We start from the raw sequence: 21,769 nt of genomic DNA, 5'->3' as shown, positions 1-21,769 counted from the left end.
AAAATGAGATACAATTTTCTTTTACAGGACAAACTGCTAGTCATGCCGATGACAACTTCACAGTGTGAAATGTGTACAATGACAGGATGTATTTAATGCAATGAAAGTTATGTCATCTAAAAGTGACTAAATGTGATTAGGTTTATGGTGCAGTTTTGATATTTTATGCTTTTCATGCTTTATTTTTTTCATTGTTGTCAGTTTTAAAAGATATAAAGAACAAACATTTCAAAAGTGACTAGCTATAATAAGCCTTTCTTCCATTTTGCACTTTAGAGGATTACTGACTGACACATCAATTAGAACAAAACTCCAAAAAGTTTTACAGCACAAAAACAAAAAGACGTCATCAAGTGAACACATCTGATGTGTAATTTTCCATTGCCGCAACACATCACTGTTCATTTCCTTAAAGTGAAACTACTCAGCCGACATGTCTCTCCCAGCCGTCTCTCCCCACTGTGTCAGAAAGTGGAACAATCTTTTGAAACTAATAACTTCTGGCTATTTTTCTCACGTTGTTGCTGCTTCTGTTAATTCACACATACACATACAGAGGAGCTCTAAATGTCTTTTTTCTTATTTAATGCTGTGTTTCAACAATAGGCACCATTCTTACATAATGACACGCAGAGACCTTTCTACTGCAGATAGTTTGGCCATTTGTACCTCATACAACCCTACTTCAAAAAAGCTGAACTATCCCTTTAAGCTACATGATAGGCTACAATGAAAAAGGAAGGGAAATGTGTTTTTCTATCAAACCTTTTATGGACTGTTTTTTTCTATCCCACCACGATCAATATATATTGTTATCGAATTATTGTCCAGGCCTAACGTGTACACATACTTTCTCCCATTTCACTCAAACTGCATATTTCCAGGCTCTTGCCATTGTTGCTCATTTCACTGCTGTTTCAGAATCTCTACATCTCCACTGAGAAGACAAGAAGAATATTTTGTGTGAATAAACACAAAATATTCTGAACATAAATCTCTGGAAAAAAAAAAAAAAAAAAATGCTGACCTGCACCCATGTTGGAAATCTGCACTATGAGCTGTATTATGTGACAAGAGCTGAACACCCAGAGAAAACTTACTGGATGTCTGAGACAGCAACCAGCACAGCACATCTCCAATTTAAACCAGCTCCACTCTCTCTTCATCTCGGCTTCTTAAACGTAAACCCTCATTTTCAATTCCTCCATTTGCCCCATCACCATGCTGCTGCCAACTGTCACACACATACACACAACAACACTCCTACAGAAAAATCTCGATTGCTTTTTTACACTGTCAGTGTAGGAGTCAGAGGCTTAAGAAAGGGAGGGATAGACGGGATAAAGGTAAAGAGAGATGAGAAAGGGAGCTTAATCCCAGATTGATGGCTGCTAATAAAGTTTGATTATGACGGACAAGGCCTTCTGGGTTCCTAACTGACACTTGTAATAGGCTGGGAGCCCAGAGAGTGAAGGAAGGCGATGGACGAGAGTCCTTTCTTTTGCCTCAGCAGGTTTGGAAAAGTGGTACATCACTGTCCAAATCACAAAATGAAAGCAACGTGGATGAACAACAGGCAAACTGCCACTGTGACCGTGGTGCTTAATTTGGCAACTTTGTCAATAGATTTATCAACTTTCCAGACCTCCCTGCCAACCTTTACTTGACAAGCCACCAGCAACAAATCTACTGAGATTTTTCAGCTGTTTGGAACAATGTCAATGTTTTGTCTATGCCAGCAATTGACCGCAAGTAATAGCTGAGGCTGTAGTGCACTGCTTGCTTTAGAAATCTGATACAACAACTACAAACCTCCACTAACAATGGCAACACTAGCAATTAGATGCAAATTTTTGTTTTTTTGTTTTTTTTCATGTGTTTTAGTTCAGTTTGGACAAGCTGACATATGGTCCAATGGGATGGTAATGCTCCTCTGATTGTGCTGTGTAAGAGGCTAATTGTTGCCCCTTACACAAAAAATCAGCTTCTTTTCGAGTTATTCTGCCACCTTAAAATCTGAATAATGATCAGTCAATTACCCACTTTACAATTAACTAGTGTGCAGCAAATCTTAAGATGGCAACATGGTCAGTTTTAAAATTGAAAAAAATGAATAAATAAAACACAATAAAACACACAGTACATAAAAGCAACATGAGACAAAAAGTAAAGATGAAATATTTAGCAGCCATGCCAGTGAAACATTTAAAACTATTCAAAAGATAAATTGCTATGCCCAAGATGCAATAAAGGATAATACAGTTTTAACACTGCAGCTTTACCTTTACTGCTCTGAATGTACTGTACCCTGGGGGATATTTAATCAAGATAACGAGTGCTATGGTAAGAGATATAAGCATGTAGTTTAGCTACAACATTTACTTTCCCACTAATGGGATCATGGGTATTTTTCATCTTTTGTGTTGAGGGACATCCCTAAAGAATAATATGAAATACAGTGGTGATTGAACCTGTTGCACACAGTCCAGTTTTCTCTCGTATAGTGAGGATGTTGCATGCATCTCATCCCCATTGTCTAAATCAGAGAGGAATGCAGTTTTATTTCTGGTGTGGAACAGTTTCTTGTGGTTATTGCCATTCTGTCCCCTATTCTGTTGTCAGTTTGTGACACTGTTCCCTGCTGGTTTGCAGTGCTTTGCCTGTTTTGCCTTTCGGTTATGAACTATCAAATATTGTCAACTCCAATAAACCCTAATGTGCTACACAGCTAGAAGCTAACCCTGTGTGTAAATATTCTGAAGTGATCTGAATTCTCCCAACTTGGTTAGGATGTAAATAATAATAATAAAAAAAATGGATGGATGTTCCACTGACAAATGGAATGAGCATCAAACACCTTTTGTTGGTCCTTTGGTGAGGTCCTTTTTACTGTCTGTCTGTTTTCATATTGTACTTTTGGAGCATGCACGTTCCATGTGCCTCTGTGAAAACAGAGGTGGATATAGAATGGATATACAATTAGTATTGTTTAAAAAGGAATTTCTCTTGATAAATTTGTAACCTCCTTAATGCTCTCTCAGAAACAGTATTTTCATAAGAGATTGAAACAGTGTCCATTTGTTCAAAATATTGTCTTGGTAAATAGCATGGAAGGAAATGTTATTTAACCTAAAAGTTGTAATTCTCAAAATATGAGCTCCAGCCATTAGGCAACCCTGTCTAATTACTGTATGTCCTCTTGCTTATAACAGTTGACCTCCAAGTACCTGCTTACATCTCACTTTACATGTCACTTTCGTTGTAATAGAGACCATTGCCCAACACACTTTTTTTTATTTCTTTTAATTGCTGGTTGGTTCAAATCTATGGAATAATGACCAATTCTTATTATTTTAGGCCTCGCTGATGTAAAAGGATTGTACATAATTGACCCTTGAAAGCTGCTGAGACAGTTGTCTTACTGAGAGAATATATTTTCCTCTTGCTTCTATTTGTTTTTCTTTTTTCAAAAACATTTTGACAGCAATAAAATTATTTTAGTTTTTAATATTTTCTGCTCATTGCACATACTGTACACAGCAGCTTGGCCCACACTTCTACTAGATTATGTGTAAGCAAAAATACCCTAAGACCTCCTCTGATACTGCAGTGGTGTCACACCAAGACACATTTTCGAATTGCAGGGCTGGAGAGTCCAAAGCCCTCTGTGGTCATTCTGGATAAACCTTCATTCACTAATAATTCTGTAAGGAGCTTTGGAAAATACATCTGCCTGATGGCACACTGTGTGCTTTCAACTTTAACCCTCTCCTGCTCTCTTCACACTCTCTTTCTCTCAGGTTCCGAGATGGTGGAGGCTCAGTGTCAGAGGTTTGAGGTGAGGAGTGCAGATGGAGAGACTGTTCTGTTCTCTGCTGATGAAGAGGAGATCAGCATCGGCACTGAGAAACTCAGAGTCACAGGTACGAGTAAGCACACCGAGTACAACACATGCTGTAACCATAATTTAATATTGAATATCATCAAAACAACAGGGTAAAACTATAAATGGATGTAAATTATTCCACATACAGTGCATACTGTATATTCTACAATGTATAGGCAACTTATAGACCACCTTAGAAGTCATGGATTTGACAATCCAAGATTTATTCTCTGCTATAATGTGGGAGTTAATTTGACAATTACTGTTATTAATTCTGGCAGATAGCGGTGCAGAATCACAGGGCTCATTTCTGTTAACTAACAAGATTACTTAAGGACACACATAGTTTACACTACACACACACACACAATATAAGCTGTGAGAGTGCCTTTGATGAGTGCAGACAAACCAGGCTCGGGTCAGCAAGCAGAGTACTTTTTAACTGAACTGAGAAAGAGGCTGGACCAGGAGAGATACAGTAAGAACAAGAGAGAGAAGCAGAGAGGAAAAGGTCTGAGAAAATCCAGGTGAGTGTAATTGCAGAAAAAGGAACAAAGCAATTTAAATTAAATCAAAAGAAAAAAACTAAAACTTGAGATGTAAAAATTGCTCTTTGATCCACTCCAATATCTTTTTTCTTTCTTTCTCATTTACTTATTTTCTGAAATGAGAGTGAGAAATGCAAGTAGATGTGTGTTGTGTCTTTGTGTATCTGTGTGTGCTCTTGCACATCTCTGTGCATCTTCTGTCAGTAGTTCTGTTATTTTTCATTTTTCATGAACATATATAATATGCACAAACATGTTACCCGTGAACGTATTTACTGCGACTGGGAACAATGTTGAATCTGAACATAATTTGTATGACACAAGGAAGATCCTGTGTCACGCATTTTAAGTGCCTGCCACAGCTCCAAGAATAGAGGTATGATGCAATATTGTGCAGGCTTCTACACAAAAGACGTGTATGATTTATTTTCCTCCCTTTCATCCACTCTTATTCTGTCTCCAGGGAATGAAGGTGTGGTGTTCAGTCATTCTGTAGAGACGTCACATGTAAGGGCCGAACCCTTCCAGGACCTAAAGTAAGTGTTCCAAATCATTGTCTACGTATGTACATTTAAATGTGTATGTATGTGTGAGAGAAGCAGTCTGCCACATTGGTTCCCTTGTTGTGGTAGAATATTTATGAAGTATATGTTTTCATAAATAATTACTGAGAGAGTGACAACACAAATAACTATTTAGGCAACAGTGTGTTGTTATGTAAAACATGCTGCGTTAGTTCACAAGCCAGTCCTGTGGTGTACTGTGCTCATGACTCAGAATTAGCTCATTACAGAAATAGGTGTATATATCCAGTGGTATATGCAGTTTAATACATTCAAACATGAGTTTACTGCCTTCATTAGCTGTATGGTGAATTCAGTTTGCGTCAAAGCAGGTTGTTTTAAACTGATGACCACTAATGAGGAGAGAAAGTCTGTTCAAGATGACAGTAACCTTTGATTTTTACAAGTAGAGCAGAAAATAGACAGTACTGTATACGAAATGGAGTACTTGTGTGACCGCAGCTCATCAGTGATGCTTATGTAAGGCTCAGACTGATCAAATGTTGCCTCCAATAACGGCATGTGAAACTGCTGGTTTCTCTATCGGTGCATCAGCTAACCATGTTTATGTATGTGTGTCTTCTCCTCATTCCCTCTCCTGGAGTGTGTTGTGGGTGTCTTTTAGAGGCATATGAAGTTCCTTAATTACTAATGTCTCAACCTCATTTGGGTATTGTCAGACAGGATTAAGCTGAAGAGGCCTTTGGCCAGAGAGGAAAACACAAACAGAGAGGCAGGAAAGGAGAGAGTTAGGGAAGGGGAAGACAAAGAAGTTATAAGTAATGGTGGAAACCAGGATGCACTGTACGTTATGTGCAGTAGTAGAGAACGAGATGTAACGATGAGATGTAACGGACTGAATAAAGGGAGGAGAAAAAATACACTAAGATGAGATATTAAACAGGTCACATAGAAGAAGAAGCGGGGTTGGGGGAAAGGTGATGAGGAGGAGAATCAAAAGATGGAGAAAAGAGAAGAGGGGAGGGCAGAGGAGGGTGACAGAGAGACAAAGAGAGGATGGGACGGAAGTTAGCATATAGAAGAATAGATTAAATCGACCTGGCTCCTGCAGTGACATTGACTCATAAGCAGCAATGTGACATGGCAAAAATATGAATACATTCAGGGTGTTCAACAGTTTCTGTCTGTTTTTGAGACAAGTGGAAAATATAGAGAAGTTCAAAGCAAGAATTTAAGTATAAGAGCAGTGTTGAACAAAAAGACTTTTAAGATCTGTGTCTTTAGAAAGACACCTGGTGAGACAGTGTTTAGGCTAGGCTGATGACACCACATGACATGCCAGCCAGCCTTTATGAATTTTTAAATAAGGGGGATTGTTAAGACAGCGCTGATTGCTTGCTACTCTTCATGAGTGTTTAGTGTCTTTATTCAATCATGCATTTAATCAGTTTGCATCAAGCACAGCAGCAGCACCATCAATGGCATCTTCATCTTTAAAACATTCACAGAGACTGTTATAGAGTTCCTGTTGGAGCTAATTTTCCTTTCATTTTATTACATTGAGTAATTTGCCTGCTCAAGGTGAACGTTAGCTCACTCAAGTGGTTGTTTGACTTCTTTTTCCGCATTGCCTAGTAAGTGAAGGCTGTGTCCTCCAGCTTGTTCATTCTTTCAGTCGGCATGTATTCATGCAACCTTAAATCTTGTTCTTCACGTTTTCTAAGCAGTGTTTTGTATGCACTGTATGACAATTACAACTAAGAGGTGCCACAGTGGCTCAGTAAACCTCTTTCTTGTGATTGCCAAATCCTAGGTTTGAATCCAGCCTGGGACTTTTGTCAAATGTCTTCATTCTATCTCATTCCCCAGTATTCCCTTTTCTTCTTGTGTTATGATTCCAAACAGTAACCATTGAAGAAAAAGAAAGGAGAAATGTGTCAGACATGAAATAGGATTCAGAACAGGGAGATGAAATGACTTGACACACAGGTATGGGATCATTGGGCAGAGATAGACAAGCGGATGGTTGAAAGCAAAGCAAAATGGGTAGTAGAGGAAATAGGACCTCATGCGTGCTGAGGGATCAAAGGAGCAGAGGACAGGAGAGGACTGGGTGACTAGGTGGGGATGGAGTGGTACAGAAAGAAGGACGAGCGAGAACATTGGGTCAATGGACAGGTCAGCAAAGATTCGTAAGTCGATGAAACCTGTGGTGGAGGCCAAGGCTGAAGAAAAGAAAGGAATCGCTACAGTGACTGGTGTTATAAACTCAACCCAGCATATACAGTACTTACATTCTTGCTGTTTGGATTTTCATCAGTTGTAACTGAATTTACTCAAGTCACGTGTGGCCATGAGGATCAAAATATTGACATTCTGATTAGTTGATAACCTGCTCTACCTATTCTATCCTTTTATTTACAGTCTTACAGTCTATTTACAATCTATGGTTAAAACCCCACACACAGCATCTATATGAATACATCAGGGACAGAGTATCGTAAATAAAGAGAAACCTACACTGACCTCTACACAGCAACACCGATTGTAGAGTTAATGAAAAGCACAGAAAAATAACACTGATAAAAAAAAAAGGTGATTACATGGTTCAATTCTTTCCCCTTCTCTGATGTCAGTCATTAGCTGTTAAATGGAAGGAAAAGAAACAGTCTGAAGAGTAGTCATTATCATGTTTTTTTTGTTTGTTTGTTTGTTTTTTCAGGTGTAATTGAGGCTTATTTAAAATAAATTGATATTCCTTATAGAGATGGTATCAAGAAAAGGAAAATGTAGGGTCTATTCTATTGCAATTCACCAGATTGTTTTTCTCTCAAGATTTTAATTCCGGGTTTCTCTCTATCTTTCCATCTAGCTGTACTTTTCTCATCTAACCTTTGTTCTCATCTCTGCTTTCTAGTTAGCATTTTCCATCCTTCCTCTTCTCTCTAGTGATGAAAAGTAGAGTGGAGAAAAAAGGAGGGAAACAAAGAAAGATTGATGGCACACACACTGTACACACATGATATCGTACAGGTCAAGAAATTCCTTCATCATAAAAGCCATACTTATGTTATAACTTCAGCAGATGAATACATTTTCTTTCTTTTTGCTATTGCACATTGTGATCTTCATGTAATGTGGCATCATTGTAGGCTGAGAACAGAATTAACAATACAACATACTGGAAAAAACAAATGAAAGATTGGATTAGACACTTAACTGTAAAGGGACTACGAGGAGTTTCGGAAAGCAAAGTGTTTTCACTACATTTCTCATGAGCCTCCGCACGCACAGTGAAAGCATTTGCCAAGAATGTTTTCTTAAATTAAGAACGAAAGTCAGAGGTTCGAAGACGATCAGATACCTTCGTAGTTCCGACCATAAACGATGCCAACTAGTGATCCGGCGGCGTTATTCCCATGACCCACCGGGCAACGTCCGGGAAACCGAAAGTAGGAAATGCTGGGCTAGTTGACCATAATATCAAAAATATATTTATATTCGATAATATTTATCGAAAATGGACCCTTTAAAAAGTGTGGGTAACGTTGATTCATCCACAATAATATGATACTCTTTTATAACCAAAAGGAAACTCCTCGGGGTCTCTTTAACATCAACGTATACCGGGGCGGTGTTTAGCTCAGTTGATAGAGCACCTGCCCCATGTGTTGAGGCCGGTTTGAATCCTGCGTCAAGCGTCCCTATCCTGCGTGTCATTCCCCCCCCTCTGCCTCCCCATTTCCTGTCTCTCTCAACTGTATCACATAAACTCTCAACCGTATCACATAAAGGCATGAAAAGCCAAAAAATACACCTAAAAAAAAAAAAAAAACATCAATGTATATTTGAGCAACCACAGACTTGATGGCATGTTGAATGTGCAGAATAAGCACTTGACGACTCTAGTAGGCTACTGAATTTGAATTTCCTGTAGAACAAACATGCATGCATTTGTATTTGAATAGTTTGTTTTCTCTTTGTGTGACTGAGTCAAAGTAGTGGTAGCTATAGGCAGGTAATGTTATGTGCCAATCGCAGAGACCAGAGCTGGAGTGACAATTTCTATCCATATTGGTTGTTTGAAAAGCTTTGAGAATGTTACCATTGATAGTAGATGTGACAGAAGCGTATGACACATGAATAGACGGCACACTGTTTCACAACTGGGTTATAGAAGCACAGGAACAAAATGCTCACCAACCTGCTTTCCAGAGAACACTCTAGGACGATATATCATGCATTTTCAAAGTCTCTGGTGTGATCACTGTGAGCCATGTTCACGCTTTTCTGCTTTTTTCTTCCTCTTTTTTTTTGTCGAACTGATTTTCCTCTTTAAAGTGCACAGGGAGAGGCTGGGAGGCAGAGAAATAGTGGTCGCTTTGGAAAAGTGCTGTGGCTGGCATCATTTTAAGAAACAGAGTTCAACATCTTAGAGATGCATTCATGACAGGGACTGACTAATAATGTTAAAAAAGAAACTCAGACTCACAATACAAAGGCAGTCAACAACAACAACAACAAATGGATGAAACTTGCTGTAGGAAAGTTGGTAGTCTAAATGTTTAGGGAGGTGAAGCTGGTGCAGTTAACTGATTGCAGCAGTGGGTCACTTTGATAATAAAGCTGCTTTTCATTATCAGCAGCCTTAGGTAAACAAAAAGTTCCCACATACAAGGATGACAAATTAACTGTACACTTAAAGGGCCAAAATATTTGCCTGAGTGAAAAGACAACAGAAAAACAGGTTTAGTGTTAGGTTTTTCAGACAATAACACACTGCAGGATTGAAGAGCTTCTGTTGTATCAACACCTCCTGAAATGCTTGAATCAGTCCCAGCTCACATCAATCAGGACAAAAATCATCTTTGCACAACTGATGTATTTTGACCAAATCAAAGACAATCAAGCTACAAACAGACCTTCAAACATGCCCCCTGTTCTCTTTAAGGTACTGCATATTCTTTGTTTGTTGACTGTGTGTATCCCCTGTGATTTCTGGCTCCAACTTCAGGTAATCATCAATATTTATGGCTTCCTTAACTCAGAGACTAAACCTTGATTTGTATTGTTGTTCCTTGCCTTTTTTTGTTTTCGAGACCTGATGTCCTTTGTTTGTTCCAAACGCCTATTTTCCTTTTTCTGATCTAACGCACTCGTGACACTGATCAACAGATTGCCAGTATCTTAGAAATTCATGACTGGCATGTTTTAGTCAACCACATTCTTTTTTATCTGTTGTTCCATCTTCTATTCACCTCTACTTTTTCATTTATTTCACAGTTTGCTCTCTTCTGCTTTGATTTGCTCACATTTCACTGTGATGTGATTTTTATACAGACAACAACGTCCGTCTTTGTTGCTGCTGCTCTTATCATTGTTATAATGGAGGGCATCAAGTTTTGTCCACAATTCTTGAAATGAGAGAGAAGTTGAAGAGAAGATAGCAATGAGTTCACTCAAGATACTGTGAGACAAAGAGAATATCTTGCTGTTTCAATAAAATACAAGAATTATTTTTTGTGAGTGACAAGTTTCCTGAAATCACTCGATAAACACTGACAGCAAGCTGCCAAATGTGTAGACAGAGACCAAGGTAAAAAGGGACGAGTGGCTGGAAAGCTAGATTGACAGTCAGTCAGGCAGCCAGACAGATTTCATGGTTTTGTAATCTTCATACTTTAAATTTAAATCCTATTTTAGTACTGTCTTTACTTGCTAATCGCCAAAGTTGTCTTTTTGTGACCATCTTGGTGTTTTGGTACCACATTTCCAAAAAATCACCTGTCCATCAAGTAGTAATGAGGTACAGATTTTCTGTTGATTAATTCAAGGTTCTTTTTGTGTTAGTTTTCCTCTTATCTATGTCAGTTTCCCAAAGATAAGAGGAAAACTAACACTGGAAATACAAGTTCCAGTACTGTATATTTCAACGCATAGAAACCACTGAAGAACACCTCATCTTATTGTAAGCTTCAGGCAGCAAAAGTTTAAAGAGAGAAAGGTCAAAAAGGAAATGGAGTCCAGCTTATCTGTCTTGCCTTTTAGCACAGTTACTGGCTCAAAGGGGCTCAACAGGATCATGTTAAATAATGGGACAATGAGACCTTTTCCTTCAGCTGTGCAAGTAAAACTTTCTGAAGAAGTTAAGTGAGGGGGGAAATAGATATCTTTGGTAGAACCACAAAAGAAGACGATGAATTTGCTGTGGGGAAAAAAGACAGATGAAAGATACAATATCACACAAAAGTGGAAAAACTAAAGAAGCACAATACTGAAATCAAGTCTTAGAGTTTAGGCAGTGTGACAATACATAAAGAAGCATAATCCAGAGAAGACGAAATGCCGACCTGTGCCATATGGGCACCACCAATGCAAAAATAACTGCAGGGGTGAGCACTATTTCAACAGAGGGACGGAAATCAATCAACAATCATCTCTCCAGAAAGTTTGAGCTGTCTCACATAGCAACAACATCATCATGCTGATGCTAGCGGACACAGGGTTACCTCGGGTCTTTAAATTCATCTGATGCCTGGGTCCACAGGAGAGAGAAAGAAGCTGCTGCACAGTCAATATCTCCATTTCTATCCACTGTTTCATCCTCTTATCCCTCCCTCTTTGCCTTTTCTTCCTCTATCCAAGTCTCAGGGTCATGGGAAGGCACCCTGGGGAGTGTTAGCCCTAACACAGCCAAGGGCATCAGGGAAGGATTTGTGCTCCATGACCCTTCCCCTTCCCATATCCCTTGCTCTAGTTCCATGTCTCTATCTGAGGATAGGTAGGACTGCAGAGATCCATCAGACTCAGGGGCATGGGAAAGGGTACAATACCGAAGTGTAACAATAAAAAAGTGGGCGAGACACACACAAATATACTAATATATTCTTTATTTCTCTGTGATTTTCACAACATATTGTTATTAGAAAAGGACAACAGAAAGATAGAGGGGCAAAATCTCTATGTAGTTGACCGACCTGTGGCTAATCTGTTTCCAAGCATTCTGTTTGAATAATTGACTGCTCAATTGTTCAAGATTTTAGAGAATATTACTAATATGAGTCAAAGGAGTGAGTTAACGTGATAGTGTATCCATGCAAGATTTAAAACAGCAATTTTGACTGTTTCTTGGAGTTGATATCCAATGCACACAACATTTTAAAGACCTGACCTCAAGGATTTTCATCTGTCATTGGTTCCCTCAAAATCATCGGTTTGAGGGTCAGAAAAGTCATGAAAAGACTTATCTTTGATTTAATAATGACTTAATTAACTTGTCAACAATACACAGAGGGTGAGGGTAATGGTGAATATCTTACCAGAACCATCATTTGGATACAAATTCTGTTGTGTTTGTCTAGGCTTTTTTTTTTTTATTGTGTTTTAGTTCCAAATACTGTAACACCAAAATATATGAATTTATCTTGTATTTGTCCCTGTAATGGATTCACTGAGAATCCCACAGCCCCAGTTGGAGAGTCATTAGATCAACCCCAGTAACCGGCTGGGGAAAACCGGCTGGATCTGTTTTATCCATTCAGCTGTTCCCAAGAGGAAAATTTGCAGAGCAAGGTACTAACCCACCCAAACAGAGCGATGAGAGTAAGACTGAAAATGTGTGTAACCCTCAATAACTACTCCCTCAGAGTGTTTCTATTAATGAGAACATCTTTTGTGTCTTTGTCTTTTATGGTTACTGTTTTATATTCATGTAGTTTTTTTTAATCATCATCTATGCTCAAGACCCTTCATATAAGGGGATCAAATCCTAACAGAATCAGACCTTCTTATTCACTGGCCTTGTGTGTCCGTCTCTCTGTTTCCATCCATATTAAACCAGATCCCATGGTGAGGTCAACCTCTGAGAGAAGCTTTGGCAGAGGCAGTTGGTCTGCCTCCATTCTTTTTTTCTTTCCATCTCATTGTCCTATCCAGTAGTCTTCAATCCTCATCCTTGGGAGTACTGCTGGTTTCTCTTTGTGGGCAGGTAAATGCTGTTAATTGCATTCACCCTAGTGTCCCAGGTGTAAAACAGTACCTGATTAAAAAGCAAGAGTGATAGTCAGCGGGGCTCTGAACAGAAATAGAAAGAGATCTATTGCTTTAAACAAAATTAAGAGCAGCCCTCTCTGCCCTCATTTCTACCACTGATCGCTCCAAACCAGCAAGTAAAAGACTGACCTTAATGTGCTTTTACTTTGCCTCTGCTTCATCCATTTCTTCCACCTTAGTTTCTTCTTAATTCTACCCCACGTAATAAATGCACAGCTGTGGTTGTCTGATTTGAGTTGGGGACTAGAAGTTGTTCTACATGTTTCTCTCTAGTAGGTCCCTAAATGGCAAGACTACTAATATGGCTTAATGGCCCTGGGTCCTTGGGGTGCTTCCAATTTAACCCAATTACAGACTGTAAAATTTTACGAGTCCATGAAGTAGAGAATGAGGAAATGATTCACCCTGTAGGCCTCCATTTTCCTCCCCTCGCTCATCCACGCATCCAACAGTTCAACTCTGAATAACTTTCCAAATGACTCAAAGTTTATGTTGAGGTCAGAATACACTTTCTCTGGTTCCTTCATTTTCTTGTTGTGGTGAAAAGTATTTTGTATAATTTCTACTCAAATAGGCTAACATCCAGTGGATACTACCAGAGAAATAAATTATGGTTATAATTCTGAGCACATGCAACTCATTATCTAGAGTATGTAAATGACTGAAAGTCAGAGGTTTAACAAATACGCCAAAATGCCCTGAACCTTGATATTAGGGAAGTGCACTTCACATTTGCGTTTTAATTGAGGTTACAATCCTCAAATGCCTCGAAGAAACTACACTGTGGACTGAATTAGGCCCACTTCCCACGCCTATTTTGAAGGCATCTCAGAGCAGAGTTGATATAACCAGGTTTTCATGTGAGCAGCCAGATGGAGGAGCATGGAGTGGGATCGCAAAGTACACTGCCTAATTAGCTCCAAAAAACTCAGAAGTAAGCCCGCCCCTAGCTGTTTTTTGATTAAAAAGTTGGGGTTTGTGTCAAAGTAATTGGAAATCATTAAAATTTAGAATGAGTCGCATTCTCTTTGAACTGCGCCTTTGGGAAAAGCCTCTCTTCACACTACACCACCCCTTATAGAATAGCTGTTCACTGGGATGAAGGTTTTCAACAATGTCTGCTTTTTTTGTGCCGTGGTCAACTTGATACAGGGATCGATTGCAGGTTTGAAAGAAAAAGGAACTTCAGGCATTGTTTTCAACCTTTGTTGTATCCCTCTTTTCTTTGTTCACTTCATGGTTGCAGTGTTCACCACAACCAGCACTGTCTTTAAAGCTTCAGTTGGTAACAATTCAGTCAAATTTGCTGGAACTGTCACTATATTCTGATGGTCAGACATTTAATGGGTAATTTAGGACAAAGTCCAACTCCTCTGGCTCCACCTACAGCCTGTAATCGTATTTGCCAGAATCCACCGCGACCGACGATTCTCCACCAGTCAGGTAGAAGGAGCAGGAGGAGCAGCCAATCGCCGCTCCTACACGTCGTAGTAAACTGACAAAAGTGAAAGTAAAGTCCACGACTTGGTCGGAAATTTCAATACGATACACCGTCAGGTCCCTCTATTCACCTCTGTCAACCCCCCTCCCTCTACACACGCAGACTAACACAAGAAGAGTGTGTTTCATGGTGAGAGAGACGTGAGATCGTTTTGGAGTCTCCAGTTGCTATGGATACGGTACGTCTTCTGTGGGTTTGTTAATGGCTACTTTGTGTGTGTGAAGTTCATAAAGGGACCTGACTGTGTATTGTCTTGACATTTCCGACCAAGTCGAGGAGTTTACTTTCACTTTCATCAGCTTACCAACTGTAGCTTTAAAGGAATTCAAAGGGTAGCTACGTGTCTCCTACATTAATCATGCAGATTGTAGATTGAAAACCTTGTCCATTAGTCCAGGATTTTGACCTAAAATGAAACCTATCGTTGTTTAAATTACACCACACATTATTCAGTCCATTGACAACCTTTTAGTCAAGGACTGGAGATGTTGCCAATGAGGTGAACCAGAGCCATATTTGTGCTTTTTAAGCAGCCCACAGTCTCAGAGTTTGTTGTTCTGTGACTGACTTTTCGATGGGACTAATACCTCTCTTTTCATTGGTACAACAAGGACAATCAGCCCTGCCCTGCTCTGTTTTGTCTCTTATTGATTAGACACACAGGGAAATCATTGAGAACAAAAACAGACAGACTAAAGGCAAGCAAGTGGCTATGGGAACGATCCATAAGGTGTCTGAATTTCTGTTTGTTTTTTTGTGTATTTGTTAGACCATCATGTTCTGCAGATTGATGTAATAGGCCTACATTTTCCCTCATGTTGACATTTGGTCATGGATTCTAAAGAGAGTCTGATATGATAATGATGTGACTGTTAGGTGTACCAGTTAAATTGTTTGCCCCGTCTTGAGTGCAGTCAGTTACTGAGCATCTCAATCTGATCTGGTTTTATTTTTTCTTATATGATAAAGTACATTTGGGTATAAGATAATAAATCCAATCCACCTGAGGTAAGATATACTTAGTATTTAAATTTGGCAGAGCCTGCATCTCACCTGATTTTTTACTTTTTGTAGGTAGATTTAAAATATTGCAAAGACAAAACTGAAGCATCCTGAAAGGACACATCAGAAACCTTAAGCCATGAGGTGGTAAGTCAAATAAACAGTTTGGAGTCTTGGGAAAACCTTATTTTTCTAAAGGCTTTTAAATGATGTGCCCGTGTGAACCCTGGCTCCAAATGCTGGGTGAACTGTAAATTGCTCAGATTTTTGTTGTCAGCTATAAAGTGTAACATTTCACACCAATTAACAATGTTATAGTGCACATGGTACTGTGGTAACTGCTCCCAAGTCATTTTCTATTAATGTGATTTTTGCTGTTCATAGATCCACCTCAGTGAACTACATTGTTGCTCCGTCTGTCTGTTTGCCCGTGTTGGTTGTTGGTTGTCTTTGTTAGTTATTGTTTGTCAACAGCTGTTTATCACTGAATGCTGCTGTACACATCTTGAGGGGGAATATGTGAAAATAACACCAGTAAATATTCAAAAGTCTTGCCATATTGTCACACATCTGTTCCGTGTGTGTGTGTGTGCGCGTGTGACAGAGAGAGAGAGAGCTCAGCTGCCGTGTGTGTGGGTTGCAAAGATAGACGGCTGTTAATATCAGATTTTGTGACAGAGCCAAATGTTCCACTGTGGATAAAGACTATTACAAATGGCTAGAGGCTGTTTTGGCTAGACACTGAAATCACAGAAGATAAATAAAATTAGAAAACACACACACACAGATATTCAAACACCTCATGTGCATACATACACATATGCTCCTAATCCAAACAAAGCAACAAGCAGCTCAATTGTGTTAGACTATTATGAGAAAATCTGACTTCATGGTGGGAATTTAAGGCAAGAGAGTAAAAATAAAGTACAAATTTCACAATTTGTTGTTGGTAATAGCTGTATTACTGGCAGCTCTGATAATGGTTAATTTAGGTGAAGTTTAAGTATTTTAAACAATTTCCATCAGACCTCTTGTGGCCATCCAGTGTTCAGATGAAGATTATATTTTTATATAATTTCTACTACAAAATGATGAAGAGAGTGTTGTTGTTTTTTTCTTCCATTTTTCATTGGGGAGAAAACCATGTGACACCTCCGGGACACATCAAAAGAACAGATAATGGCCTCCATTAGGCTACTGTATGTCACTTTTTTTCATCTTTGAAAAAAAGAAGGATTTCTGATGAACACAAACTGAACAAAACTTGTCGATTCCAACTTCAACTCAGATTAATATTCTAAATGATCAAAAGTTCCTCATGATTGTTGTGATGAAACTACTGTAGCTCCATTTGTTGTTGTTGTCTTAAAGGCTGGTAACTTGAAATTCTGAGCCTTAACAATCACTAAATGTAATTTACGCCATGAACAGTTAAAGTTTATAGGAAACCTATTGTCATTGTGGCTTTTTTGAATATATCTTATGAATGAGTTTTTTTCAGATTTGATAGATGAAAATATCTATCAGCAGGTTTTTGTGACTTATATTGAAGATAGTTTAATACTGTAGGTCAGAATTCAGAGGGAGAGAGTAAAACGAGCTGAAGAGAGTGACACAAGGAAAAGTTACAGTGGTCTTGAGAGGTCAAAAATACGCAAATATTGAATTCAGAACGCATCTTCATTCATTTCACAACACATTACGCCGCAAAACAAATTATAACACAGAAGTAGACTAAAAATAGTTCTAGTCAAAGCAGTGAATAAAGTGAGAGATTGGAAGCAGAGGTAGTGAGAAAAAAAAAACATTTAAATGAGGAAGATAAAGTGGTGGGAAGGTGTTACATTTTTACCAGCAGGACCTCCCTCTGTTTACGTAGCAAGTACTGCCAGACTCCAGCCAGGAGGCAAGCGACAGTCAGGAAGAATGAGAGAAAAAACGATAGGATGACTGTAGGAGGGCAGTCAATGAGGCAGAGGCAGAGAGAAAAGCAAAGAGTTTATCTTCAAATTATGTTTGCCTCTGCAAAGGCTTTCTCTTCTCCCTTTGCAAATGCTGTCTCTTTGCATCCCCCTGTCTCTGTCTCTCTTCCTTACTCTTCCACCTGATCCCCTTCTGCCTTCCCTTTGGTGTCTTCTCTTTCTGTCCACTAGGGGGAAGGTATGAACTACTCTACCTTATCACCCTTTATATCTATCTTTTGGTTTTTTGTCTGTTACTCCCTCTGTCAAGTCTCATTTCAGACCTAGAGTCCACATTTCACGATTGTCCCTCACTGATTTGAAGACTGCATTTTGATATACTCTAACTCTGTATGTAAATCAAGAGGACAAGTGTTCTATCTCTTTTTTTTCATCAGCGTATCACTTAAATAAATCCTAAGTGATGCTTCTTCTAACTGATGTTCACAGATTCATCACTTGTTCATTTATCTGCATGTTCAACATACAATGATATACTGTATGGTCTAGTCACAATTACTGTACAGTAGCAGTACTACTATACTATACTGAGTTTGCCTTGAACAGCTTGTGTTAGAATTGACTTTTTGTGACTTATGTGAAAACTTATTTTTACAAAAAATACATAGTCTAAGTCACCGAAATGTGTTGGTGAAAATGTGGAGAGTTGACAGCATGAGGGCTTTCTTCATATATCTATTTTCTGACTTGAAGTGATAATGAAGACAGTGTTTTTTTCTTCATGGATAAGATGAGTAGGGTATCAGTTAGAGGCTCTGCTTTTATAGCTGACAAATTAGAATCAGGAGAGGTGCAGTTGTTGAAAAATTGTTTAAGCAAACAAATCAAGTAAAGAAGTAACTAAAAGCAAATTCCCTTATACACATATGGTATGTATGTGTGTGTGTGTGGTGGTGGTGGTGGTGGTGGGGGGGGGGTGAAGAATACGGCACTATATCACCGCCAGCTGAGTAGAGCATCTGATGAGATGGAAAAATGCGCACTTTGTGCCACTAGCCTTTTTCAAATTATCAGCACAAAATGCTGTCGAGGCAGTGGTTTCTGTACATTAACGTGGAACAGTGGGTTTAGGTGCCTCTCCGAGGGGCACTTTGTCAGTTTTTATGGGAACATAGTGACATTCACAATCTCATTTCCCAACATATGTGACCCGTTCCATCAAAATGAGTCGGAAGTCGCAACGTTCTATTTTTAGATAATCAGCTGATAACATGGAAAACCCATAGAAAATCAAAAAAATTTTTTTACCCTAATTTCAAAGCAATGACATTCAAAAACAATCTCCCAAAGTTTCACAGTCCAGATAATTGAGAAAAGGCACGTAAATGATGATTAAAGTTGACTTGCAACTTAAACCCTCTGAAAATGAGTGTTGCTTCGGTGCAAAACATGAAATATCTTCTGAACCGTTCATGATAGAGACGAGCTGTAAACTGCATCTGAATCGCGGGATTCTCCGCTTTCCGACGGTCATTGAATGTCGCCTCTATGGCGAGCAGGGACGGGTACAGAACAAGGGGGCAGTTGTCGGTCTGAGAAGTGAAGCTCACTTCCGCGTTCAAAAAACTGCAATCCCCTCGGATTCCTCTGGGGGCTGGTGTCAGAAGGGAGCATTCCCCATAGACCCCCATGTTAAAATCGCCGACTTTACATCCTCAGTAAACATTTTAAAAGCCTGGTGTCAGAACGTTTTTTCGTCTCAATCGATAGTTTCTACCCCCGCACACACTCTGAGGGTGGTGAATTTTTTTTTAACTCTACCGTTTTACTGTTATTAGGTTAAAATTCTGGCCAATTAGGGCGCGGAAACGTTGAGTGACAGGTCCGAGCAGCTCCGTGGACAGCTGCTTCGAGGCTAGTGGGCGGGTTCTCGGCCGGCCAATCCAACATGGCGCTGTTCAGGCCGCCATATTTGAGTCACAAAAACGACTCCCCAAAACCAATGGGTGACGTCACGGACGCTACGTCCATTCTTTTTACAGTCTATGGTACAGAAACAGATGCTAAACCGAGTAGCATCGACGCTAACAGAGCGTAGCATTGACGCTAACAGAGCGTAGCATCGATGCTAAACCGAACGTAGCATCGATGCTAACCCGAACGTACACGCTTGCACATGTTTTACAAAATGTCAACAAAACATGACAACTTCTGAACCGTTTATGATAGAAACGAGCTGTAAAAAGCATCTGAATTGTGAGATTCCCTGCTTTCCGAGGGTCATTGAATGCTGCATCTATGACAACAAGGGACCGTATAGGTTGCCTGTAATCACGTGGTACAGGAACAGATGCCAGCATCACTGGCAAAAACTTTAACCCTTACATACTGTTCGGGTCAAATTTGACCCGTTTTGACATTTGACAGCAGAAAAAATACCCTAAACATCATTCTTTTAGGCTGAAATGTTATGACTTTTCCTAAAGTGACCCAAAATACACAAAAATGAAAATATTTTTAAATTGTATACTTTTGAACAGGTGCTACAAATTTTTATACACTGAGGCTGTTTCGGGTCAAATTTGACCCGTATCTGTTTAGATGGATTTTAGATCCACTAGTGTGGGTCAAATCAAGTAAAAATGGTGGTTTTAGGGAATCTTGAAACTGTGGAACTGTACAGGCCATGTTTGTGTGTATAATTTATGGGACAGTGGTGACAGAAACAGAGTTCAAGGGGGACTTCGACACTGTCATGAGAACTGCCTGCGTTCCCACCACATTTGCCCAGGTTCCCACAGAGACAGACACCTTCTGGTCTTTGAGGGGGCATGGGGAAACCTCGAAACAGTGAAATAGTAAAACAGCATAGTAGTGATCATACAGTATCGTGCACAAATGGAACAGAGGTCATCTGAGGTCAAGGGGTGCCTTGACACAGACACGAGATCTGCACCTGCAAGCACCTGCACCTGCAATGTAATAAAACAATCTATAAAGTAACAAATTTGAATCAATTTGCGTTGGGAGGGTGGTGGTGGGGGGTCATGACATAGAGGTTCCTGAGCTGCCATTTCAGTGACTGACATCATGGCAGCAAGACTTGGTACAACAGGCCCTTTATCTGATCTTCCAAAAGGAGGAGGTTGATAGTGATCTGGTGGAGGATGTGTCAGAGCAGGAAGACAATGCCAAAGAAAACCATATTATATATAAAGCAGGGAGAGTTCTTTTTTTTATAATAAGCATTTTATTATTTAATGTTTTTGTGTTCTAAGTGGTAAATGTTGAATTAATATTGATAATTATGATTTCTTATGATATAGCATTTAGCGTATAACATATAGCACCTAATGGTTGCAATGGTTAAACATGGTCATATTATAAACTCCAACAGTTCCACAAAGTTCATGCCATTTTAAAATTCAATGAAATATATTTAAATCATTGTGGCTTTTATGTGTTTATGTCTTATGTAGAACAGGATGTAATACTGTGTAATAATAGAAGTTTTTATCCAAAAACGAGTGTTGTAAAAGTTAAAAAATGCACTCTCCCTGCTCTCTGAATTTTTTTTTAACACTTAATCATACATTAATTTATGTGTCATAGGCTATTTAAACATTCTAAATAGATCTGTAGTTTAAAATTCAATATAGACACTTACTATGAGGGAATTCTTGGTCCGGGTCAAAATTGACCCGAACCATACTGTGAAGGTATCAAATTTAAACAGTATGTAAGGGTTAACTGCTATTTTCTCAGGTTTTAGAACGGAATGAGAGAGTAGGAGATCGTAATTCAAATGGCCACATCTCGAAAACCATCAAATGTATGACTCTGACTAGGGTATCATTTTAAAGCTTATTTTCTAATCTTTCCATTGATACCAAAATCTCAACTTTGAAATTTGGGTCACTGTGACTCATTTTGATGGATCGGGTCACATATGTTCTTCCATCTGTATCACTAATAATGTGAACAGCTAAACTTGCACACTCTCGGATGCACCTCTAACCTGTAAATCTCCCTCGTCGAGGACATACTGACTTGCTGTTGTTTTAATCTGTTGTGCTAATCCTAATCCTGTTGTGGCAATTACTTATCAAATTATATCTTCAGCACTCTGTATTTGTTCTTCTCTTATCTATGTCCCTCTCTATGCGGCTGCAAATGTCCGACTTCCCCACAGGGATCATTAAAGTTTCATCCAATCTTTAGAAAAGTACAAGATAGTACTATTTGCGAGGCATATTAAATAACAAGCACTGCAGTACAATCGCTAGAAATGTCATAAACGCAGCAAGGACCTGCACAAGCCTCTTAAGATGAGA

At 39.1% G+C, this 21,769-nt stretch overlaps 1 protein-coding gene across 1 annotated transcript in view; it reads left to right on the top strand.

The window, feature by feature from the left end:
* The window catches only part of LOC146991466 (zeta-sarcoglycan-like), a 373,318-nt gene that overhangs the window by 319,394 nt on the left and 32,155 nt on the right, over window positions 1-21,769 (top strand). The window contains exons 5-6 of the mRNA XM_085773280.1: window positions 3,801-3,923; window positions 4,898-4,970. Coding sequence (XP_085629406.1) covers window positions 3,801-3,923; window positions 4,898-4,970 — 196 coding nt within the window. The remainder of the gene's footprint in view (window positions 1-3,800; window positions 3,924-4,897; window positions 4,971-21,769) is intronic.

The sequence above is a fragment of the Trachurus japonicus genome, chromosome 1, assembly GCF_045865225.1.
Source record: "Trachurus japonicus isolate A0001 chromosome 1, Traja_1.0".
NCBI lineage: Eukaryota > Metazoa > Chordata > Actinopteri > Carangiformes > Carangidae > Trachurus > Trachurus japonicus.
This window is presented reverse-complemented; position numbering and strand designations above follow the sequence as displayed.